The sequence below is a fragment of the Diadema antillarum genome, unplaced genomic scaffold (assembly GCF_040938485.1).
Source record: "Diadema antillarum isolate AM-2024a unplaced genomic scaffold, OU_Dant_1.0 seq00000820_RagTag, whole genome shotgun sequence".
Lineage (NCBI taxonomy): Eukaryota > Metazoa > Echinodermata > Echinoidea > Diadematoida > Diadematidae > Diadema > Diadema antillarum.
This window is the reverse complement of record NW_027271697.1, coordinates 326,262-349,139: the sequence shown is the minus strand read 5'-3', so window position 1 is coordinate 349,139 and position 22,878 is coordinate 326,262. Positions and strand designations below refer to the sequence as shown.

At 38.0% G+C, this 22,878-nt stretch overlaps 1 protein-coding gene across 1 annotated transcript in view; it reads left to right on the top strand.

Annotated features, from left to right (window-relative positions):
• Window positions 1–312: 312 nt before the first annotated feature.
• Window positions 313–22,878, top strand: part of LOC139739843 (dynein axonemal heavy chain 8-like) — a 118,644-nt gene continuing 96,078 nt past the window's right edge. Inside the window, 13 exon segments of the mRNA XM_071650437.1 lie at window positions 313–326; window positions 1,166–1,359; window positions 2,712–2,846; window positions 4,301–4,388; window positions 5,033–5,178; window positions 11,569–11,770; window positions 12,913–13,076; window positions 13,912–14,088; window positions 15,739–15,852; window positions 16,575–16,682; window positions 19,324–19,572; window positions 20,034–20,231; window positions 21,197–21,273. Of these exon segments, the coding sequence (XP_071506538.1) occupies window positions 1,189–1,359; window positions 2,712–2,846; window positions 4,301–4,388; window positions 5,033–5,178; window positions 11,569–11,770; window positions 12,913–13,076; window positions 13,912–14,088; window positions 15,739–15,852; window positions 16,575–16,682; window positions 19,324–19,572; window positions 20,034–20,231; window positions 21,197–21,273 (1,829 nt within the window). The 5' untranslated portion in view covers window positions 313–326; window positions 1,166–1,188.

Sequence of the window (22,878 nt, the reverse complement as noted above, 5' to 3'; positions counted from 1 at the left end):
TATTCTTCTTTTATTTCCTGCACGTATTACTGTACTGTACACAGAGCACTGATGGTTGAGCGCATACTATACGCGCACAAACACACAGTTCTACAGCAAACGATCACAAATTAACCCGGCGGCGCGGCGGCGGACGGTCAACCGCAGTTAGTTACGGCTTTACGGACGGAGGAAAACTTGTTTTAATCTTGCACAGATGAAGACAGAATCCCTGATCTACAGTAGGACCTACAGCCCGTCTTTCCATGTACTAGTAATTATCAAATCAACCTCCCCATTTGAGTGAGATACCCTAGAAAGCAGTGGCACCTCGCTATCACGAGCTTGTAAGTTGTTTTCTCTTTTTGATTTCATTGCCCTCTCTAACGTTAGATCCTCCTACCCTGTGCACTGCGTCATCAACAGACGCTGCTGCATGTATGGACATCCTCATTTGCAGGCTCAGTGTGATGTAGAATCTTGCGGTCTTTAACTTTATGTATGGTCTAGATGAAGTTACTATAATTTACCTAAACGTAGACCTAGGTATCTTGAGGGGCAAGAAAAACCCAAGCAGAAAGAGAACTCCAGGGCCCCGTTTCATAAAAAGTTGATATGAATGTCAATTGTCATATGTTCTAACTTCTATTTTCTATATGGTAACGACATGAATGGAGCTTCCTGATTAGCTGTTGCTATAGAACAACTTTCTAATTAGGAAGTTGTCATTCCAGCAAGAGTTGACATCCAAACATCTTTTATGAAACAGGGCCCTGGAGTCTTAAACTAAATTAAGGGTCGTTTTTTTGTGGAAAAAAAAAAACACACACTTTGTTTTTGGTCCCGTCTTGGAAAAGTTTGAGTCTTGAGCCTTGAGGGCGTCTTTCACTTTTGAGAGAGCTAGAAATCTACAATGTAGCTAGCTAGCATCTCATGATTGAACGATTGTTTAAATGATAGGAGTTTGTAGACGCAGTAATACTCAACACTGACAACAGTAACACACTGTCGAAAGATTTGGAATCCAAAATTTATTCTGTAACGTTAGCCTTTTTTTTGGTTTTTTTTTTGAGGGGGGGGGGGGGGTGGGGGTGATGCTTATCATCTCTGGCTGGTCTCCAGTAAAACAATGGCTGACGATAATACTAGTAACGCTACAACTTCTGATCGTGCGAATTTATTTCAGCCTCGGCCATTTCAAGAGGAACGATGTCGACCCACGATCACTCGTCACTGCATCCCAGGGCCCAGCTGGACTCAGCTGGCCCGCCCGACCAGAGGCGGCAGTCCCTCTTCCCCGGGGCTGGAGGTGCTAGGCTGCGCACACAGAGGAAGAGTGTGGTGGGAGCACTGCAAGCCGAGACTTTGAAGGAGAAGCAGGTTATTATTGTAGTTGTGCCTACATTATTAAAGACACAGGAATAATGTTTACACCAAGACCTATGCCAGCTTGGGCAAGTGTTAAATAGATGGAGGAATTAATAGATAAATAACTAAATTATAAGCAACCAGTTGATGTGAATAAATATCAGCAACCTAATCAAATATCATCAGAGCCTATGCTATAGAAGAGGATCTAGTACTAGTAGTTTACGTTACAATAACATATTTACTATAAATTTACCTAGTAATTAAAGCATCGTTTTGACCCTCCTGTAGTAAATTGTAATGGTAAGAGTAACAATGTTAGATTGGTAGAGGCCAAGTAGAACGTAGGTCTAAGAAAAGAATTCTAACGTTAGTTTCTTGTCCCCGCATAGAAAAGTCTCTACATAATTTTTTGCTGCCGCATGAAAAAAAGGTTTAACAAAAAGTGATAAAAGGATGAAATTTCAATTAATTTTCAGTTTTCAGCTGTCGAACCTTCCACATACACAGCCTAGAAATTGTTGATCCACCCTGCTCAAAAACAACAGGCAGTTAGACTACCTAGATATCATTCAGGCAAAAAGAGATTGCCCTTATCTCTTTTTTTTCCTTTTTTTTTTAAGTTAAAATTTAAAAATTAAAAATTTATCTGTTTATTTATTATTTTACTTTGCCTCATCAATGTCCTACATATACTTGAATTTCAAGCAATCTGTTTAACAAAAAGGTCATTTTGGCACCCCCCAAAAAGAAGATGCCTGCCAAGGTTTTGCCTGACATAGCAACAATTGAAATGCATGCAAGTTGGATGCCAAGAATGAATGACTTTGTGAGTTGCTGAGTGCGATGAGGTTGACATCAATAGTTTCTGCAGTATTATTAATGTACTGTATGCAGCAGGTACCAATCCTGGCCCTGGACCATGCAGATATAATTACAAAATTATGCACATCAGTGATGAATTTTTAATCTGGATGTCAATCTAGCTGAGCTGACAAGCATGATAGTGACCTCCATAAGAATCTCAACGTAGCCTCGACTGTCTTGTAAAGAATTCACCCTTGCAGATCACTTTACAAGGAGATTCTTGAGTTAATTTCTGTAACTGCTCTTAATACTCCACATTCGAATTTTCATGCTGGTAACATATGAGAAATGCCATCATATAGCAGTAGCAACAGCTGTGAATCAACAACGCACAGCACATATTCTTAGAAGATGCTGCCATTTTGTAATCCGAATAAAATCCTCAGTCCAGGCGTCTCAATGCGTCTCCAAAATCATACATCACTTTGTTTACAGTACTTTTTGTTGTACTTGGGTTTATGGATACGGAATGGCATTACTCGTTTATTTGAATATAGGCAAGGGCAAAGGAAGCGAGGGAAATGCGGCGTACAAGGATATCCCCAGCTCACAAATACCTGCTTGAGATAGTAGGGAGGTTCATTGATATGGACCTGCCGTCTGTTGAAGAATTCATCCTGGATTCATCTGAGGTAAGAACAAAAAAAAATATGGATTGATTTTGAGCTCCTTCTTTTATGGTGTATTTACGACATGTTTATTTGACTGACTTTTTAAATTAGCAAATGAGTCTTAAATTGAAAAATACATGTTTGGTTGATGGCATGCTATGTCAAAGGGCAAGGAATCCAGCAAGGTCAATTGATATACATTTAGCATTAGACAGAGAAACTCAAATGCTGTAGGTGCTGCTAATTTAAGTGGACGAGGTTGAAAGGATTCAAAGCATCAACAGATCTGACAATGAAGAAAAATTAAACATCACTTATATTCAAAATGTTAATAAAATCAATTAAGAAGTGGACAAAATGCCCTTGTAATGCTGAGTTTATGCACAAAGCTTAAGTCTTGATTATCCTGAGATAGTTTGATGGAATACTTGTGGTTTATTTTTTACTTCTGCCAAGGAAGGAAGAGGTTAACCCATTCCTTACGGGAACCTGGTATACCAGGTTCCCGTGGGAGTAACTGATATACGGGAACCTGATATACCAGGTTCCCAAGATGAATACCAGAGTGCCTGCTATCGTGGCCTAAATTCATGTTTCTTGGTGTTATAAAGTCCCCGAAAATGGGTTTGATAAAAAAGATTAGAGTTTATTCTATCAGCACTTGTTCTCTTTCTGTTGGAAAAATGCGTATATCACAGTATTTTTTTTAACCTTTGTTCTGATTTAGTTTGCCCTAGCTCTGCTACAAAACTCATATGAACATGTACATTAGGGATCAAAGCTGAGCTCAGTAGATTTCTGTGTTCGCTGACCTCAGTCATCTGGTTTTGTGTGGAACAAAAGAGTCTGTGAGCCCATCAGCGCACGCTCTATTCATACATTGCACCCGATCGATATTTCCATTGTTCAAGGGCACATGTAGTTGACTGTGGGGAGGGGATACATGTACCGCTTGACTGCTTTCACACAGGTGGATTACCAACCTGTCCATTTTCTGTTGACGGGCGAAAAGAATCTCTTTTGGGGACATTAAAGGTATTTAGAGAATTGCGGAAGGAACGGGTTAAGTGATCATCGGCGTTGGTTTGTCTGTTTGCAAAATAACTCAAAAAGTTGGGAACGGACTTTAATGAAACTTGCAGGAAAAGGTAATAATGACACAAGGAACAGATGATTGAATTTTGGTAGTGATCTGGAAATTGTAATGTACTTTTGAAGGATTTTTTATCTTTTGGTGTATAAAGGTCAATGAACTTGGGAGTTCTAGATGCGCATACTGGAGGTTTACATACGTGCACTATTAAAAGCGCATGCTCTGCTCGGGCAAGGCGTCACACGGCTGAAAGCCGATGACGGAAACAGAACACTTCTCTATTGGGAAGTTGCATGCATGTATGGATGGAAATGAATGGCTGGCTTGGAGGTTTGCGCTCTCCAAGTGCTTTTCTAGTTTTTTTTTTTTATATTGTTTAAAGCAACTGAACTTGATGGACAAGTTTCTAGACCCTGGTGGGTCCAAGGCTCTGATGTTCTTCCTACAAGATGCAGACCCTCCTGGTCATGGTAAGTACTAAATGAAGTCCATATTGGTAGATCCACTTGTTTGCCAGTATGTGTTCACTTATCAAAAGCCATTGTGAGCAGTGGTCTTAAGTGCTTGACCCTACTAGAAAATGCCTTTGCAAGTTTTACTGAGTCTATGTTACATAGTCATATGATGCAAACAGCTGTATTATGAATGATGCATACTTGCAAATTTGTCCCAGCAGATACACATAGTGACAAAGAATTATTAACTATCCCTGTTCCCAAAGCAGTTTAAAAAAATCAACAACAAAAAACTTATGTACGTATAGCTCTAACTTGCTTTCTCTAGTGATTTTGCCATGGGCAAGTTTGGCATATTGCAAAGAGGTGGGAAAACAGAAAGCAACATATCCATGATGTAGCTGTCATATTGCAGCAATTTGAATGTGCCTGTGTGATACATACCTATCAGATCAAATGTACATCTTTTTTTTCAAGGTCAAGTGGTGTAATAATGAACCAGTTTTGCTAGAAAATTAAGTATCTCGTAGGTCTGAAGTTCAAATATTGAGAAACTTATCACTTTGCTTTGTCATTTTTTTGTTTGCTTATTCTGTGAATTGCTTTGATTTCTTCGCTGGAGTACATTTTCTGCGCCTCCACATATTTCTGTTGTACAGAGTCTGGCCGTATCGTTACGCTCCCAAAGGGGGCAAAGATGACGCGCCTGTTTGTCACAGATGGGACTAAGGAGGGGCTGACTGGAAAGTGCATGTACTTTCTGCGGACGACAGCCGCAGCTCTCACCAGCAAGAACATACATGAGGTGAGCAATGATTGCATCACTTCACTGGGAGCTAGAAATTAGAACTTTGTCCAGAGGCCCTTTCCATTATTGTCATCCCTAGTACTGTATGCACCTTACATTTAGTGAGTCTACCGGTAATTTTTCGTGGATCAAGACTTACTGAAAATTTTGCATGTGGTTGAATTTGTGATAATGGAGTACAGTAATGAACAGAGCAATGTGTGCAATGCCATGCACATTTATTTCATGTTGGGATCATATTTGATATTTTCACATGTTGTTAAATTTGCGAAAAGCACCCGGCTCGTGAAATTCAAGGAAATAAATCCCCTGGCGAATTCAATTACAGCATAATTGTACAGTATTGCCGGACAAGATGTCCCTTTCTTTATCATTACCTCCTGTACAGCTGTATGTTGCCAAGATTTTCATTTTGGCATAATTTCTTGTTTGAAGCAATTCAGGGGCAAAGTAAGTCTTCATCAAAGAGTTCTCAAAGATCATATTGTGTTAGGGGAGTATTTGTAATGCACACTGGAAACCAGAAATAACCTGATATCCCTGAAATGTGCCCTTTTACCTGGTCCTTGGAAATTCCCTAATCTGATAATCCCTTTATAGCGGATGCTCTGGAATTTTATATCCGATGTCCCATTCATTGCACAGAGCACCTCTGGGGGAGATTAAGGACTTCAATAAACCATAAAATTCATGGTCTTTTTTCTCAGTTAAAACTTTTCTGGAGAATGAACTTCCTTTACATTATTTAGAAGGGTTAGGAAAGTCCATTTTTATTGAGTTATCTATCATATAGCTTTGAATCTGCTCTTTCAGGATCTGCCCTGAACTAAAAATCCATGTCTTATTACTCTTTGGTGGTTTTGTGGTGCAGGGTCACATATGAGTGTATTATTCTACAAATCTTGACAAGTAGGACGATTGCACTTTTATCAATTCACAGTGGAGAACCAAAATGATGAAATGAAAAATGGGTATTTTCCTATTCAAGAAACAAAGCTAGCAATAGCAATTATCCACCGTGGACACAAAGCATTTTCCAAGGAAGTTGATATATCAGTATGAATCATGGGGGGGGGGGGGAACTGGTAATAAAATTGAAGTTAAACATATCAGAATAAGCAGAGTATTGACACAGCCAAACTGAAACATCAGGTCAGAGAAATTTTTGCATGATGGGACATGCACTTTGCAATGTGACATATTTGGTGTCGCTACTAAAGTTATAAATCTGACATGTATGGTTTTCACCAGGCATCAGCTTTAAATAAAAAACATCATCATACCGTTGATCATCATTACAAGAAAATTGATAACAATGATAAACAATATAGTAGACGACCAGTTGTCACAATATTGGGGTGTTCTTAAAATTTTCTGTAGATTTTGATTTTTTGTGCTATTTCCCCTATTTTGGGGGTGCTGAACACGAATCCACTTGTTGCCATTTTTCTAACCGACGTTTTCACCCGTTGCCATGGCAACGCATTATTTTCCTTAAAAGAACATGTATTCTTCATTAAAAATCATAAAAACATGATGTAAACACCAAAATATGTCATTATAAATCCTTTTTAATTAGACTTGAGAAAGAATACAATTTTCATGTCATGGTTACCTTATAGCAATGACGGTTACCATGGCAACAACTATCTATAAAGAAAAATCATATTTTTCATGAAAAAGCAAGAAAACATGACAAGATTGAGTGGAATATTTATCATAAATTACTATCTAGATTATCAGCTTATTTTTCCACTATGTTAATTTCACATCATTTTCGTTGGTATAGCAACAACATGACAAAAGCTGTCTTTTAAAGAAAAATAAGCATTACGATTGAAAGAAAAGCAAGAATACGTCCATAGATGATAAATTTCTGTAAACTGTAGTGAGATTTTTTGAGCTATTTCCTTTATTTTGTCGGTGCCAAACACGAATCGACCTGTTGCCATATTTCTAAATGACATCTTTAGCCGTTGCCATGGCAACAAATGATTTTCTTTGAAATAACATGTATTCTTCATTAAACATCACAAGCGCATGCTAAAAACACCAAAATAAGTCAATATAAACATATCACGCTTCAATAAAAAAAAATCACAATTTCCGACTGTCACAGCAACCTCATAGCAATAACGGTTGCCATGGTAACAGCTATTTTTTAAAAGAAAATGATTTTTTTCATCAAAAAGCATGAAAAGATGGAAAGTTTGAGTGGCATACTCATTACAAATTGCTATGATAATTATGAGTTTTTTCACTACGTTCATGCCACATTATTATCGTTGCTATGGCAACAACTTTTTTTTCCCTAGAAAGGAGAAGTATCCCATTAAAAGAAAAACTACATAACAAGTGATAAATTTTTGTTTATCATAATCATATAATTTTTTTATTATTACCTTTAAAAGAACGTGTATTCTTTATCAAAAAATCATAAAAACAGTAAACACCGAAATAAGTCAATCTAAACATCTCCTTAATCAAATTAAAAATCACAATTCTTATAACGCCATGGTTACCTCATAGCTAAGATGGTTGCCATGGTAACAACTATTCTAAAGAAAGTAGTGATACTTTCATAAAAAAGCAAGAAAATGTGACAAGATCGGGTGGAATATTGATTACTAACTACTATCATGACTATCACCTCTTTCCCATTTTGTTCATTTCACTTCCTTTTCGTTGCTATAGCAACAACATGACAAAAACTGCCTTTTACAGAAAAAAATATGTATTTCAATTAACAGGAAAGTAAGAATGAAGTAAATCCGTAGATAATATATTTCTGTAAGATTTAGATTTTTTTTTTTGTTCTTTCCCTTATTTTGGGAGTGCCGTACACGAATCCACCCGTTGCCATATTTCTAATTGACATCTTTAGCCGTTGCCATGGCAAAAAAAAATTATTGTCTTTAAAAGAACATGTATTCCTCATTAAACATTATAAAAACTTATTGTAATTTCCAACAGATGTCAATATGAACATATTTCTCTGATTAAGCTTAATATCACAATTTCCGAATATCACAGCTACCTCATAGTGATGACGGTCACCATGGTAACAGCTATTTTTTAAAGAAAATAATGATTTTTTTTAAATCAAAAAGCATGAAATCATGAAAAGATTGATTGAAAAAATTATTTCATTACCAGTTAGGGTCTAACTATGATTGTCAGCTTTTTTTTTACTATGCTAATCTCACATTATTATCGTTGCTATAGCAAAAACATAAGGAAAACTTTCTTTCATAGAAAGAAGAACTGTTTCATTAAAAAGGAAAAGAAAGAATAAAATAAACAAGTAATCAATTTCAGAAAAGTTTAAATCTTTTGTGCTTTTTCATCTCTTTTGGGGATGGTGAACAGGAATGCACCTGTGCGTGGTCATTTCTTTAAATGATGTCTTCAGCCGTTGCCATGGCAACAAATTATTTTCTTTAAAAGAACATGTGTTCTTCTTTAAACATTATGAAAACATGCTGTTAACACCAAAATATGTCAAGATAAACATGTCTCTTTAATAGTAAAACATCATGATTTTTCAATTTCATGGTTACCTTATAGCAATGACAGTTGTCATGGTAACAACAATTTATTATGAAAAACATAAAAAATGACAAGATTGAGTAACATATTTATAGCAAATTACTGTCAGTTCCTTTTTTTTCACTATAGTCATCCCACTTCGTTCTTGTTGCTATAGAATTAACATGATAAAACTGCTTTTTAAAGAAAAAAATTAACGTTACTCATTAGATAAGGAAGGAAAGAATACACTAAACAAAAAACAAGTAAGTAAAAACACAAAAAGTTTAGTCAGCTTCCTGAATTTCTGATCACATTGCACCTTTAAAATCTTAAATATCCCAAATTACGGTTAATATTTAACATGGTTGCCATGGAAATGCATCAATTTTTGTAGAAAAAAATCTTCAAGAAAAAAATGTGAAATTATGGCGTAACTTTTGAAGTATTACAAATGAGCAAGACTATTAGCCATATATAATTCTGTTCACATCATTTCTGTTCCTATATCGCAACAACATGTTAAGGAATAAATTTTTTAAAACTATAGATATACCCAGGAAACATAAAATACAAATAGTAAGCAATACAAATGTCTAAAAACCTCCCCAAAAGTTCCAATTTTCTCGTCATGATGTACTCTGTTTCAGCATTAATGTCTCCAAGACATTTGATAATCTTAAATGACGATGATACCTCCTCTATAGTAATTTCCAACAGATTGCTATAGAACTTTAATCCTTAAAAAACATTTTCTCATGTTATTGCTATGGCAACAGAAATGATGTGGAATGAACGTTGTGAAAACAAAAGTTGATAGTAATTTATAATGAATATTGTACTCAATCTCGTCACTTTTTCATTTTTTTCCTTAAAATATAAGTATTTTCTTTTTAAGAATCGTTACTATGGCAACTGTCATTGCTATGAGGTATCAATGTAATAAAAAAAGGATTGTTTTTATTAATTGAGGAAAACTGTATATAATGACATATTTTGGCCTTAACAACATGTTTTTATGATGTTAATGAAAAACACATGTTCTTTTAAAGAAAATAATTTGTTGCCATGGTAACGGCTGAAGACCTCATTTAGAAAAGTGGCCATAGGTGGATTCCTTTTCAGCATTCCCAAAAGAGTACAAAAAAAAAGGGCCGAAAAATTTAACTCTACAAAAATTGATCATTTATCTATCTAGTTTTTCTTTTACTGGGGTACTTTTCCTTTCTAGGGGAAAAAAGTTGTTGCCATAGCAACGATAATAATGTGGCATGAACGTAGTGAAAAAAGATGATAATTATCATAGCAATTTGTAATGAGTATGCCACTCAAACTTTCCATCTTTTCATGCTTTTTGATGAAAAAAATTATTTTCTTTTAAAAATTAGCTGTTACCATGGCAACCGTTATTGCTATGAGGTTGCTGTGACAGTCGGAAATTGTGAGTTTTAATTTGATTGAAGCGTGATATGTTTATATTGACTTATTTGGTGTTTTTAGCATGCTTTTGTGCTGTTTATTGAAGAATACATGTTATTTCAAAGAAAATCATTTGTTGCCATGGCAACGGCTAAAGATGTCATTTAGAAATATGGCAATAGATCGATTCGTGGTTGGCACCGACAAAATAAAGGAAATAGCTGAAAAAATCTCACTGTACAGAAATTTATCATCTATGGACGTATTCTTGCTTTTCTTTCAATCGTAATGCTTATTTTTCTTTAAAAGGGAAGCTTTTGTCATGCTGTTGCTATAGCAACGAAAATGATGTGAAATTAACATAGTGGAAAAATAAGCTGATAATCTAGATAGTAAGTTATGATAAATATTCCACTCAATCTTGTCATGTTTTCTTGCTTTTTCATGAAAAATATGATTTTTTTCTCTATAAATAGTTGTTGCCATGGTAACCGTCATTGCTATAAGGCAACCATGAGATTATGAATATTGTATTCTTTCTCAAGTCTGATTAAAAATGATTTATAATGACATATTTTGGTGTTTACATCATGTTTTTATGATGTTTAATGAAGAATACATGTTCTTTTAAGGAAAATAATGTGTTGCCATGGCAACGGGTGAAGACGTCAGTTAGAAAAATGGCAACAAGTGGATTCGTGTTCAGCACCCCCAAAATAGGGGAAATAGCACAAAAAATCAAAATCTACAGAAAATTTTAAGAACATTACAACTCGCCGTCTACTAATATAGTGGTGATGACAATGAAGACATCCCCAGTATAATGCTTATCGGTGATTTCTGATGATTGTTTTCTAGATGTCAGTCTGCAATATCTTAAAGGGGTGGTATAGTTTCTGTTGAGACGGAGCTTCAGGTTTTCAATGCTTTTTCAAGATAATTTTTTTTTGAGATAGTGAGAAACCTCTAATGAAATATGTAAGAGCATATAATTGTAAGGGGAATTTAAAGTTTATTTGATAAAAATTCGTTTTGAAATGGCTGAGATATTCAAAACAAAGCTATGCTAATAAAAGATGGGACCTAACTTTTATTAGGATTGCTTTGTTTTACTTTGTTTTTGGATATCTCAGCCACTTCAAAACTACTTTTCATCAAATAAACTTTAAATTCTCGTAGAATTGTATGCTCTTTACCATTTCATAAAATGATTTTGAAGTATCTGGCAAAAAGTAAAAAACTGAATCCTCATCTCAGAAAATACTGTACCATCCCTTTAAAACACTCTATTACCAACACATCAAAAGGCCATTAAACTGTATGCAGATTTGTTACTTGTCATGGTAATGAAAAAGTTGATTTGTTTTCTGATTGTATGATGTGTACACACAAAGACCAAATGACTTTTAAATATAAAGTCCAATGACCCGTGACTTGCAGGAGGTAAACTTTGGTGCTCTGAACACTACGGGTGACGGCAAGCTGACTGTCCTACCGGCCATCAAGCAGGTGCTGGACCGTGTCTACCGCCCCACCCTCAATGCCTTGGCCAACTGGGGGACGCTGAGTGCCACGCCCCATGGGAAGAAGACCAAGAAGAACTTTTGCGACTCCTATGACAACTTCATTCATTTCCTTGACGGTGATTATTAGATAATTGAAATTGAATGAATGAAAGTCAGCCAAAAAACAAGGGACATTTTCTTTCTGGCTGCTGCCTACCATAGCATACCTGTAAATCTAGTACGTAATTATAATTCTGTTTTGCTATTTCTTTTTCAATGTTTAATTGATGTGTTTGTAATTGTATTCTAACATCGATGTATGTATTGTTTTTAACCCATTGAGGGCGGGCTGATATTGCTACAACACACATTTCCTATTGACCGATTCTGTGACGCACTATGTGTATTTTTGGCATGGGCAGCGCCATTACTGCGGTGTCTCAGCCGACCCCCCTCCCACTCCCCCACCTCTCTCCCTAAATTAGCACGCGCACGGAATGAAAAACTGATGCATGGTTGCTTTAGCCAATGCATGGGCGTCTCGTACTGAGTGCACGAATGCTTGCTTAGTGTGCGAACCTTTGTTACAAGTGCACGATAAACATGTTGCCGGTGGGGTGGGGGAGAGGAGGGGTGGTATGCTGGGACACCGCAAAATGAGCTAATGGCTGCGCCCAGTGCCACAAATTGTCTGCTGCCCTCAACGAACCCGAATTGGTCTATAGACACCTGCCTGAGTATACTCTAGACTCATCTTCATCAAGTTCAATATGTTCCTATCGTCAGTGAAACGAAAAGCCTGGAAAACTTGAATATAACTGTGATCAGTGCTACCACATAAAAATCCTTTGTTCTTCAAATGTATGTGCATGAAATGTTGATCTATGTTGCTTTAGTTGTCACATATTCCTTGTCAGCATGATCTTAACATTAGTCATACATTCTGGAAAATGGTTTCATCTCTTGTCTTCATTTGTAGTGCATGGTTTTGATACTTTCTGTAAATGACATTACACTGTTAATGCAGAAATTTTTTGCAGTACATTAATTTTCGCGTATTTTGCGCTACTTTAGGCTAGGGCAGATTCTGAAACCCGCGAAAAATATCTTCACAATTTTCTCAGCACGTTCTGAATGGGTTAGCAATTGCGCAGTGTGAAATCAAGAACCCGCGAATATGTTTTTGAGTCGCTCAGCGTGAAAAATTAATCACGCAAAAATATTAATGATTACAGTATTTATATTATTATCTTTCATTTCTTTTCATCCTGATTGGCAGGTGCACAGATCAATGTGTCTGGGGCAGTCAAGCTGTGTCAGTGTGAGGAGGTTGACCTGGACAACATCCAGACTGCCGCTGACTGCATGGCGGCCTCCGCCAATCCCGAGATCGTCGAGGCTTTCGAGAACCTTGTGCATGCATGGTGTAAAGAGATTGAGCAGGTATTACTACATTCTGCAACTTGGCAGATTACGACCCATTAGGGCCCATCAGGGAAAGATGTTGATGTTTGATAGGCTTTCAAAGTAAAAGATGACCACTATTCACGCAGATACATGAAATATCAAAGCACAAACTGAACCTCATATTCATCTTGCATTTTCTAAGTATGGCTGTAAAAACTTAAACTGGCTCAAAATATATGTCGCTGTACTATAGTAACCACCTGAGTCATATGAGATTTGTGGAACATGTGTCTGTGTTTGTGTATTTACAATGTATTTCATATTGTAAGCAGAAGATACTTTTGAATTTTAGCCTTCAGTAGGATAGCAACGATTGCAACAAATGCAGTCTGTAATATGAAAACAAGTTTTGTTTCTACAGTTATATCACAGCGCAGGATACATGTACTGTAAAACATGATATATTCGCGGCATGAATTTTTCACGAATTGGAGCCGACGGCTTTTTTGGCGGCATGAAATTTTCGCGAAATGCCACTGGCGCTCAATGCATATAATGTAGACAAGAATTTTCGCGTGCATTTTAATTTCGCGAATCTTGGCACTCGCGAAATTTGTGAAATTAAAATGCACGCGAACATTCCTCGTTTTACAGTATATTTTGAAATGCAACATTGGAACACTGCCGCAATTTGCTTATGAACAGCTTTTCACTGAAAAACAATATAACAACAACAACAACAACAAAACAACCCAAACCCCCATACGAACAGACAAGCAAACAAACAAACAAGATATGAATTCTAGTTGTTAGAAGCTATTAAAGCAAGCCACTGCACTGCTGACTTCTTTTCCTCCTGCCCACTCTTCAGGTGATAGCGGAAAGTGAACAGATGCGAAAGGAGGCGGACGACACGGGACCACTGGCCGAGCTGGAGCACTGGCGGTTCCTGATGGCTCGCTTCCACTCCATCCTGGACCAGATCAAGAGCCACCACTGCCGCACTGTGATCAAGGTCCTCCATGCAGCTAAGAGCAAGGCACTCAAGGTAAATCATGGTTAGATGCCTTTGACCTGGCTATACAGCCAAGAGCAAGGCACTGTTAACATGGATGGTGCTTTAACCTGTTGAGGACGGACTGATTTTGCTGCAACATGCATTTCCCATAGACCCCTGCCCGAGTATAGTCGGGACTCGTCCTCAGCGGGTTAATTTTCGTGTTCTGTAAAAGTAGGGTCTTATCACGTGACTATTTTTTCGCACTTAGCCTGATGAGATGAATTTGGCATGTTTCAAGACATTGATTACTGGAACATATGGCAAGCAAAAATATTTGCATGTTTTTATTTTCACGCTAGTGTCTGCATGTGCGAAATGAGTGAAAATAGGTTTATTTCCACACTGCAAAAATGTCCACTTCTACAATATATGGCACTACTTTTAGTAACCTCCAATTCTATTACCAGCAAAATATCATTGAGATTTTCTCTGTACATTTTGAACGGGTTAGATGTATGTGCTTTGTCTGTGGTACCTCCCTGGTATGAGTGTGCGTGTGCTTGTGCGCATAGGCCCTAGTACGTACAATTAGTTTCATTCATTTGAGCACATGCGTGTATGCATTAGTTTCTGTGCAGGCCATACATGTACGTTCAAGTGAATCGGGCAGCGCATCAGTTTCACACAGTTAATTGTCTTTGAATTGGATAAAAATATACAAGTAAGCAAATGCACCGCATGAATTTAAGATCCCATGAGTATGACTGCGAGCCGCTCAGCGCGAAAAATGCGTTGCACAAAAATGTTAACGTTTACAGTATATGACTCTAGAAATGCTTTTGACCTGGCTATGTAGCCAAGAGAAATGCAGGTACATGTATGCTGTGGGAGAATTTCACCCTAGTCGCATAGCCAAGAGCAAGACACTGGTGTTTTGCCATTACAATATACACGAGTTCCCCCTAGCTACACTGTATCATCCAGTCACTTTAATCTGCACCTTCGTACAATTGCTTTATGTCGACCTAGCCATTCAGCAAACTGCCAGGCACTCTGAGTGTGACATTGTATCATCTTGACGCAGCCATGCATCTACGTTGTATGAGCTAGCAACACTGGCTCATGGTAAACCATCGAATCACCTTGTATCAGCTGTGTAGCCAAGAAAATTATACCAGAGGTGCACTTTGTATCATCTATACTTAGGAAGTCATGGTGTATGATATAAAGAACATGGCTGTATTAGGAGTAACGAAGATTAAGCCACTTGAGCAAAACAATTATGTGTAATTTGGGCATACAATGTACTTCCCAATATCAAAAAGAAAATCAGCCTTCACTGTCACCATATCCATGCTATTGTCTATGCTTTTCAGTGTACATAGTCTTGTCTTTCACCTTTTTTTTTTTGTTTGAATATGTTTACATGGGTAGATAATTTCCTATTTGCAACGTAAATCACTACTTACAAGAAATCATGCATTTCCCCATTTAAAAGAAAAAGTGAACTTCCACCATCCTCAGTTTTCACTAATGCTGTACTCCCAAGCTAATACATCAACATCTACTGAAGATGTCTTTAGGAACCACACAAAAGCATTGTCAAAAATGGAAGTAGAAGGCCCTTGTAAATCACCTTACTCAGTGGTAGTGGACTGATTACTTACTGACTCCACTTCTCTTTTCATGTCAATTCAGCAATGGAGGGAGCTTGATTGTCGCATCACAGATGCTGCCAATGAGGCCAAGGACAATGTGAAATATCTTTACACCCTGGAGAAGTTCTGTGAGCCCCTCTACCACTCAGATCCGGTAAATGCATTATTATCATTATTATATGTATATTGAATCTTGGCTCTCGCAAAATTCGCGAAATTGAAATGCTCATGAAGATTCCTCTTTTTACAGTACAACGTCAATGCTTAAAGCAACATACTTTATCGTGAAACCTACATGTACGTATGTTGTAGTCGACGGCATGCCAAGTTCGCATATTCTGCTTAAATGCACAAACCCGCCCAGACCACTCAATAAATCGCCATATGCCACAATAAAATGAAAGCGTTTCTTGTGATTCCATTCCTGTCACACATAGCTGGCAGTTTATGTGGTGATTGACTATCATGCGATGTTCCGTAGTGGATTTGCAAGTAAGTTTCTGTCACTGTTTTGTGTGCAAACGTCATGCTGCTACAATGATATAGCTACTGGTCATTCGAAAGAAACGTAATCCTAGATTTGTAATACAATTTACATCAAAGCCAAGCTTGACATTTCCTCTACAACTTTGCTAATTACATGTCAGGGTAACAAAAAATTGTATATAGTTTATAGATTAAAAAAAACAACAACAATATTTCTCAAAGCACAACTACATTGCTGTCTCAGAATAATGTGGCGCACAGGGGGTTTACACCATGGCATGGCACATTAACAGTCAATTGACTATTACAAAGCACAGGAAGGGTAAATTAATGAACATCTAAAATGTATGTGAGCATATTTATCCCAACTTGTCTTTTTCCTCTTCATAGATTGGTATGGTTGAGAGCATCCCGAGCCTCATCAATGCCATCCGCATGATTCACAGCATATCGCGCTACTACAACACCTCGGCACGCATGACTTCCCTCTTCATCAAGGTCAGCTAGGCTCATTCCCAGTCTGTCATGTCGGTATTTGCATTAGTTGCCGTGGATGGGCCGTTCATATCTAAGGAACGTAAACTTAAAGTGCAATACTGGCCTTGTTCTAATTATGCTTTTGTAGACTATAATCCCTATTTTGAAGTCAATTTTCTTCACTATAGTGATGAAATCATTAATTTTGTATTTGCTTCTGTTTATATCGCATCCTGTTTGGATATGGAAAAGATAATATGAAAGAGCAACATAATGTGATTCTATGGTATTCTATAGTATGCCTTTCTTTTCTACTTGTAATACAGACATCTTGTTGTCACTAGTAAGTACATGTTTGGCTTTATTGTTATGAGGAGAAGTGATATTTAGTCTCTCTCAATTTTAGCCACATTTTGAAAAAGATTTAAGCAGTCCAACAAATAGCAGTATATGGGAAAAGAGTAAGATAATCCAAATACGCTAGTCCTGCTTTATGGTATAACTGCTTTGCAAAGAATCACATTTACCGCTCATCAATAACATTCTTCTTAAAAAATGATAATGATAATGATAATGATAATGAATAACATTTATATAGCGCTTAATACTAATGTTTCTAAGCGCATCAAATCGGGGGAAAAATAATATATATAACGTAAAAACAAAATACAGCATTATGTACATATTATGATAACGACAGCATTCCCCCAGATGTTTGCAGGAAGTAGAAAAATGGATGTATTAGAATATTCCAGCCATCGTCTTTTCTAGGTGTTATCATAAGATGTAACAGGTTCATCAAAATGGAAATGCTGCACCTTGTTGTTTGAAGATGTTGAGCTTTGGATGTTGAGGTTAGATTCTTGAAGAATCACTTGTTCCAGAGACAAAGACAGACTAGAAACTGATGCACCATCAGTTTGGAGATCTTGCTGAAGATTCCTGAGCGGAAGAAAGACGGGTAGGCCTAGATCTAGATGAAGACCCGCACTTGAGCCAGGCCTAGTGTGGTTCTCTTGCATTCCATGGGCTAGTTTTGCACTCATTTTCTTCTTTTCTGTGCTTATCTTGGGTATAGTATTTAAGAGAGGACTCTGATTTATGACCTGTGACAGCCATTATGTCATGACTTTCAAAGCCTGCTTCATCCAAAACCGACACAGTTGGGGTTAGAATATTTTTGTGTGCATCCGGCAGTCTCGGCAATCATTTTCATCTTGTTCCCAAACATATTGATTTGGGGTGGTACATTATCATACCTATGGTCCTTCTTCTTGAGCTTTAGATTTGGATAGTTGCTAAGAACACATCGATCCAGGATTAAGGTGGATCTTGCATTCAGTCAGTGATGTGACTTGGCATCTGGGTGAGTTTTTAATCTCGTACATGCGGCCGCCAAATTCCTTGTCTTTTTTCTCTCTTCTCGACTAAGCCAGAGTGTCCTGGCGTTCAAAGTAGAGAATTCCCTTCTCATCAGTGTTGAGAAGATAATCATCTGATGTCATTTCACGGAGAGATTCTCGTCCTCTCTGGCTGAAATACATCATAATATCCGGAAACATTTTGTTCTGAAGGCCCAAAGAGTTACTGACATTGACCGCATTAGACTAAAAAATATTGGTTATGTCCTTACTGACGGCTGCCTTGTGCTTCACAATGCCTTTTCCGTACTTTTTGAGCTTCTCCATCTTTTACTGCTTTGAAGATTTTTTGGCTGTCTGGAAATTTTTCAAGCTTTGTGATGTCCACGTCTCTTTCAGACTGGCAATGTCATTGAAGTCCATATCTGATAGAAATCATGGATTTCCGTGTGTACAAAGTGCCGTTATCTTGTCTCAGTCCAGCGTAGAAGCGTGTGAGAAATTGGTCCAGATATGGATCTCCTAGCTTCAAAATGGAGGTAGACGTACTCTTGGCAAATGCTTCCAAGCAACCCAAATCATACAATGTATTTGACCACTTTCTTAGTATTTGCTGCTTTACTATCACTCAACAATGCGTTGAGATCCTCATCAGAGGCAAGAAAAAGCTTGAGGTAGTAGGGGTAGTCGTGATGATCTAACGTAATCACATGTTTGCAAAACAGACTTGCACAGCCCCTGGGTCACTGCACAGTGCAGTGGGCCTGGGGTGGCCATGGTTACCGGCTGCGCGCTGGCAGCGCAAACAGATGCGCATTCTATGCATCAATGTTTTATGATACACAAGTTCAGTGTGTCCTAGGATCTATTGCATGGCTAGGTAGCTTGATTTACCGTTCAATAAACATCTATTAGATTGCACTGCCTTTAAGAGTGAGTGTGGGATAGCTGATTCTTCTAAATGTCATGTGACCCGCATTCATCCAATCAGATGGCAAGGATCTATGCATGTTGTATATAAAACTCCATAATTTTACAATCTGGTGACCGGATAGGCAGGAATAAAATAATGCATATATTTGTATAGCATGTAATATAAAAAAATATTGCCTTGTCTGTCATTGTAATATAACACTTGACAATTGCTTATGAGTTATATTTTCCCCTCTATAGACAATACTTCCCCTAGCACTGCTAGGAAGCCTTGTGAAATATGATCTCTGTGGGAAAATGTGACACCTGTGGGATGTCAAGTGTTAAACTTTTAAGCAGGCAATATCGGTACAATATCCCACCTGTAGGTTACAAACCAGATGGTGACGGCCTGCAAGAGCTACATCACAGATGACGGCATGTCCCGCATTTGGGACCAGTCCTACAGGACCCTGGTGGCCAAGCTAGAAGTGTCCATCAAGCTGTACAAGGAGTACCAGACCTGCTTCCACAAGACCAAGAAGAAGATTGAGCAGATACCCCAGGAGAGGCCCTTCGACTTCTCTGAGATGTACATCTTTGGCAAGTTTGATGCCTTCTGCAAGCGCATTGACAAGGTAGGTTGATCTGCTCTCTGACCGCTTCCATCCTCTGCTGATATCACGGGACTTCTTCTCTTCTTCATGTTCTCTCTTTGTTTAACTGTGCTGGCAGCCAACAACCGTTACTCAGTGAACCAAGTCAAATAAAGGTAATATATGCTGAGGAGTTAGTTTAACCTGTTGAGGACGAGTCCCGAGTATACTCGGGCAAGCGTCTATGGGAAATGCATGTTGTAGCAAAATCAAACCGTCCTCAAAGGGTTAACAGTAAACAGGTGATTTAGTTCTGTTCTTTATCATTTTGTCCATAAGTCTCACATTCTATCTTGACACAAATTTGTATTAAAAGCACATTAGCATTACCTTCCATACCGGAATGCATGAAGGATTCAACTCTTGCTTCAGAGAGAACACCAGCTGCAGTATATATTCCATTGTCAGAATGTGTCAATCAATCAAAACCCTTTGATTGACAGATCATTCAAATGCTGTCCACCATTGAGACCTACTCTGTCCTGACCACATCCCGCATCGAGGGCATCGAGCCCATGAGCGCCAAGTTCCAGACCATCTTCGCGAATGTCAAGAAGAAGCCCTACGACATCCTCGATCACCGCAAGATCGACTTTGACTCTGACTACGAGGACTTCAAGAGCGCCATCTACGACCTGGAGGTGAGAATGGTGCAGTCCAAAATCGGACAAATGAATGCAGTTATATCAATCATGCAGTTGTAAACACATTTGATAGACAGCTTTGTAATCAAACATAGTTACCAATCATTAACAACATTCTTTTTGTTTTCCATAATCAGCAAAGTTCCTATTCATATTGTAAATTTGTCCGCAATGACAGGGTGGAGGGCCCAGTTGCATTAAAAAGTTGGATTGATTGCACATCACTAGTAACTCGTTCCGTCGGGAACCTGATACTGAACCTATACTCATATTTCTAAACTAAGAGATCATACTCATAGATCATACTCAGCTCATAGATGCCAATAGGAACTGGGTATACCAGCATACCGGCCCCAGAATTGTGTGCATTTTGTTCTTTAAATTTATTTATTTTTTTGAAATTTTCCAATGTAGTAGTGTTCCTGTTTTGCTGCATAAATCATATGAATTTATGTAGCAATTTAGGCTAAGCTCACAAGACTTTGAGTTTTGCTGACCCCATTCAAGTGCCCTTATAAGTGTAACTCTGGAGAATTTGCCTGCCCACCGCACACTTTACTCATATCTCACATCTGATTGGTATTTTGCATTGTTCATTGGCACAGGCAGTTGACCCATGATAGGGAATACATGTACTGCTGTTGATTGCTTTTACACAGGCTGATTGCCAACCTCTCTGTTGTTTGTCGATGAGCAAAAAGAGTCTCGTTGTGGGGGCATTGAAGATTCTTAAGAGAATTTTGAAAGGGATGGGTAGAAGATAGATGCAACTCTGCCTCAAGCCAGGCAGGATTTGCTTCACATACTGAAAATCTGCGATTAATGGAGTTGGGATTTATCTGTATACTCTCCTTAGTGCATGTTTCATGCCCAATATTGTGCATGGGCAAAACTAGAAAATACACTGTTAGCTTGTGTGTTATGGGAACACTACTAATCAACTTCCTTTTCTCCTATCATAGTACATGCTTCAAGGCTTCCTGGACTCCTCCTTTGAGAGAATTCCCAGCACGGCCCAGGCTCTCACCCTCCTGAAAAGGTGTGTTCTCACCTCTCCAGAGTGATTGCATTGTTGGCACTCTGAACTCCTTCATTCTCAGTGACTTATTATAATAATGATACTAACAGAGACTCCAACTTCCCGTTTTCGATGGGAGATCTCCCGGTGAAAACCGATTTTTGCAAAATCTCCCGTTCTCCCGCTTGAGATTTAATTTCTCGCGCCCTGGCTCTGTGTCTCCCGTTGGAAAGGATTTCTTACTTATTGCTATTGTATGTTGAAAAAATAAGCCTTAGATAGCACCAGAGAGCATCTAGAACCCTAGGAACTTGGCGCTTCGCACACATCAACTTGGAGTTTCCCGTTTGCTAGGGGTTTCAGGCGGGAGAATCTCCAGATCAGAAGGTGCTTTGGGTTGGAGTCTCTGTAATAATGACAGTTTTTTCTAGCGCATATAACAAATGAATGTTCCCTATGCACTTTACAATCTCATCACAAAACATACTGTAAGTTACAATTTACTTTCAATACACACACACATGTACAAAAAAAATATCAATTCACAAATAAATGAGTCTTTAAAGAAGATTTTGAACGAGGCCAATGAAGACGACTGACGGATATGTTGTGGTAATGAATTCCACAATCTTGGGGCAGCAACTGAAAAAGACCTGTCACCATAAAACTTTGTATTAACTTTAGGATTGCGAAGAAGGGATTGATGTTGTGATCTACGACTACTTATACAAAGTCTTTTTTTTTTACACATGGAGGGTTAAAACTGTCAATCATATACATTACGCAGAAAAAGTTTGCATAGACCATGGTTTTAATTTGAACCACCTTTGTGAATTTGGGTCCGTATGTTTTGTGAGTGTAATACTTTATGAATGGGACTGGTAGGACAACTTCGTGAGTGAGTGCATTCACAATCAAGAACCACAGTCAAAGTATGATGAAGAAGTGTTGTCTATTTTTAGGAGACAATTTTCAGTATCCAACTTTAGGTACAGATGCACAGTATATAAATGCATATTGCTTAATGATACACAACATTTTCACCACTTGTTAACTCTTTATGTGCCACGTTCACACATCCGACTCAGTCGACGGTGTGCCAACTTCGCATATTCCGCTCAAAGGCACAAACCCGCCCAAACCGATCGATAAATCGCCAAATGCCATACTATGATGAAAACGTTTCTCGCTATTCCGTCCCTCTCGTCAATAGCTCGCATTTTATGTGGTGATTGACTAACAAGCAGTGTTTCATACTGGATTTGTGTGCAAATTCTAAGTACCTGTTACTGCTTTGTGTGCAAAAGTGATACAGTGACAGTAATGTAGCAACTGGGCATTTGAAAGAAAAGCAATTATAGATTTGTCATAGAATTTATGTCAATGCTAAGCTTGGCATTTTCTCTACAACTTTGCTCACTTTGTCTACAATTTAACATTAATCAATAAAAGTTATATACATACAGATTTGAAATACAGAATGTTTTTTTCCGAGCGTGGAAACGTTGCTGTCTCAGAATAATGTGGCACACGGGGGGGGGGGGGGGGGGGGGGGTTTCCACCGTGGCACATAAAGAGTTAATCTTATAAATATCAATCAGCTCATAAAATTTGCAAAACTAAAAG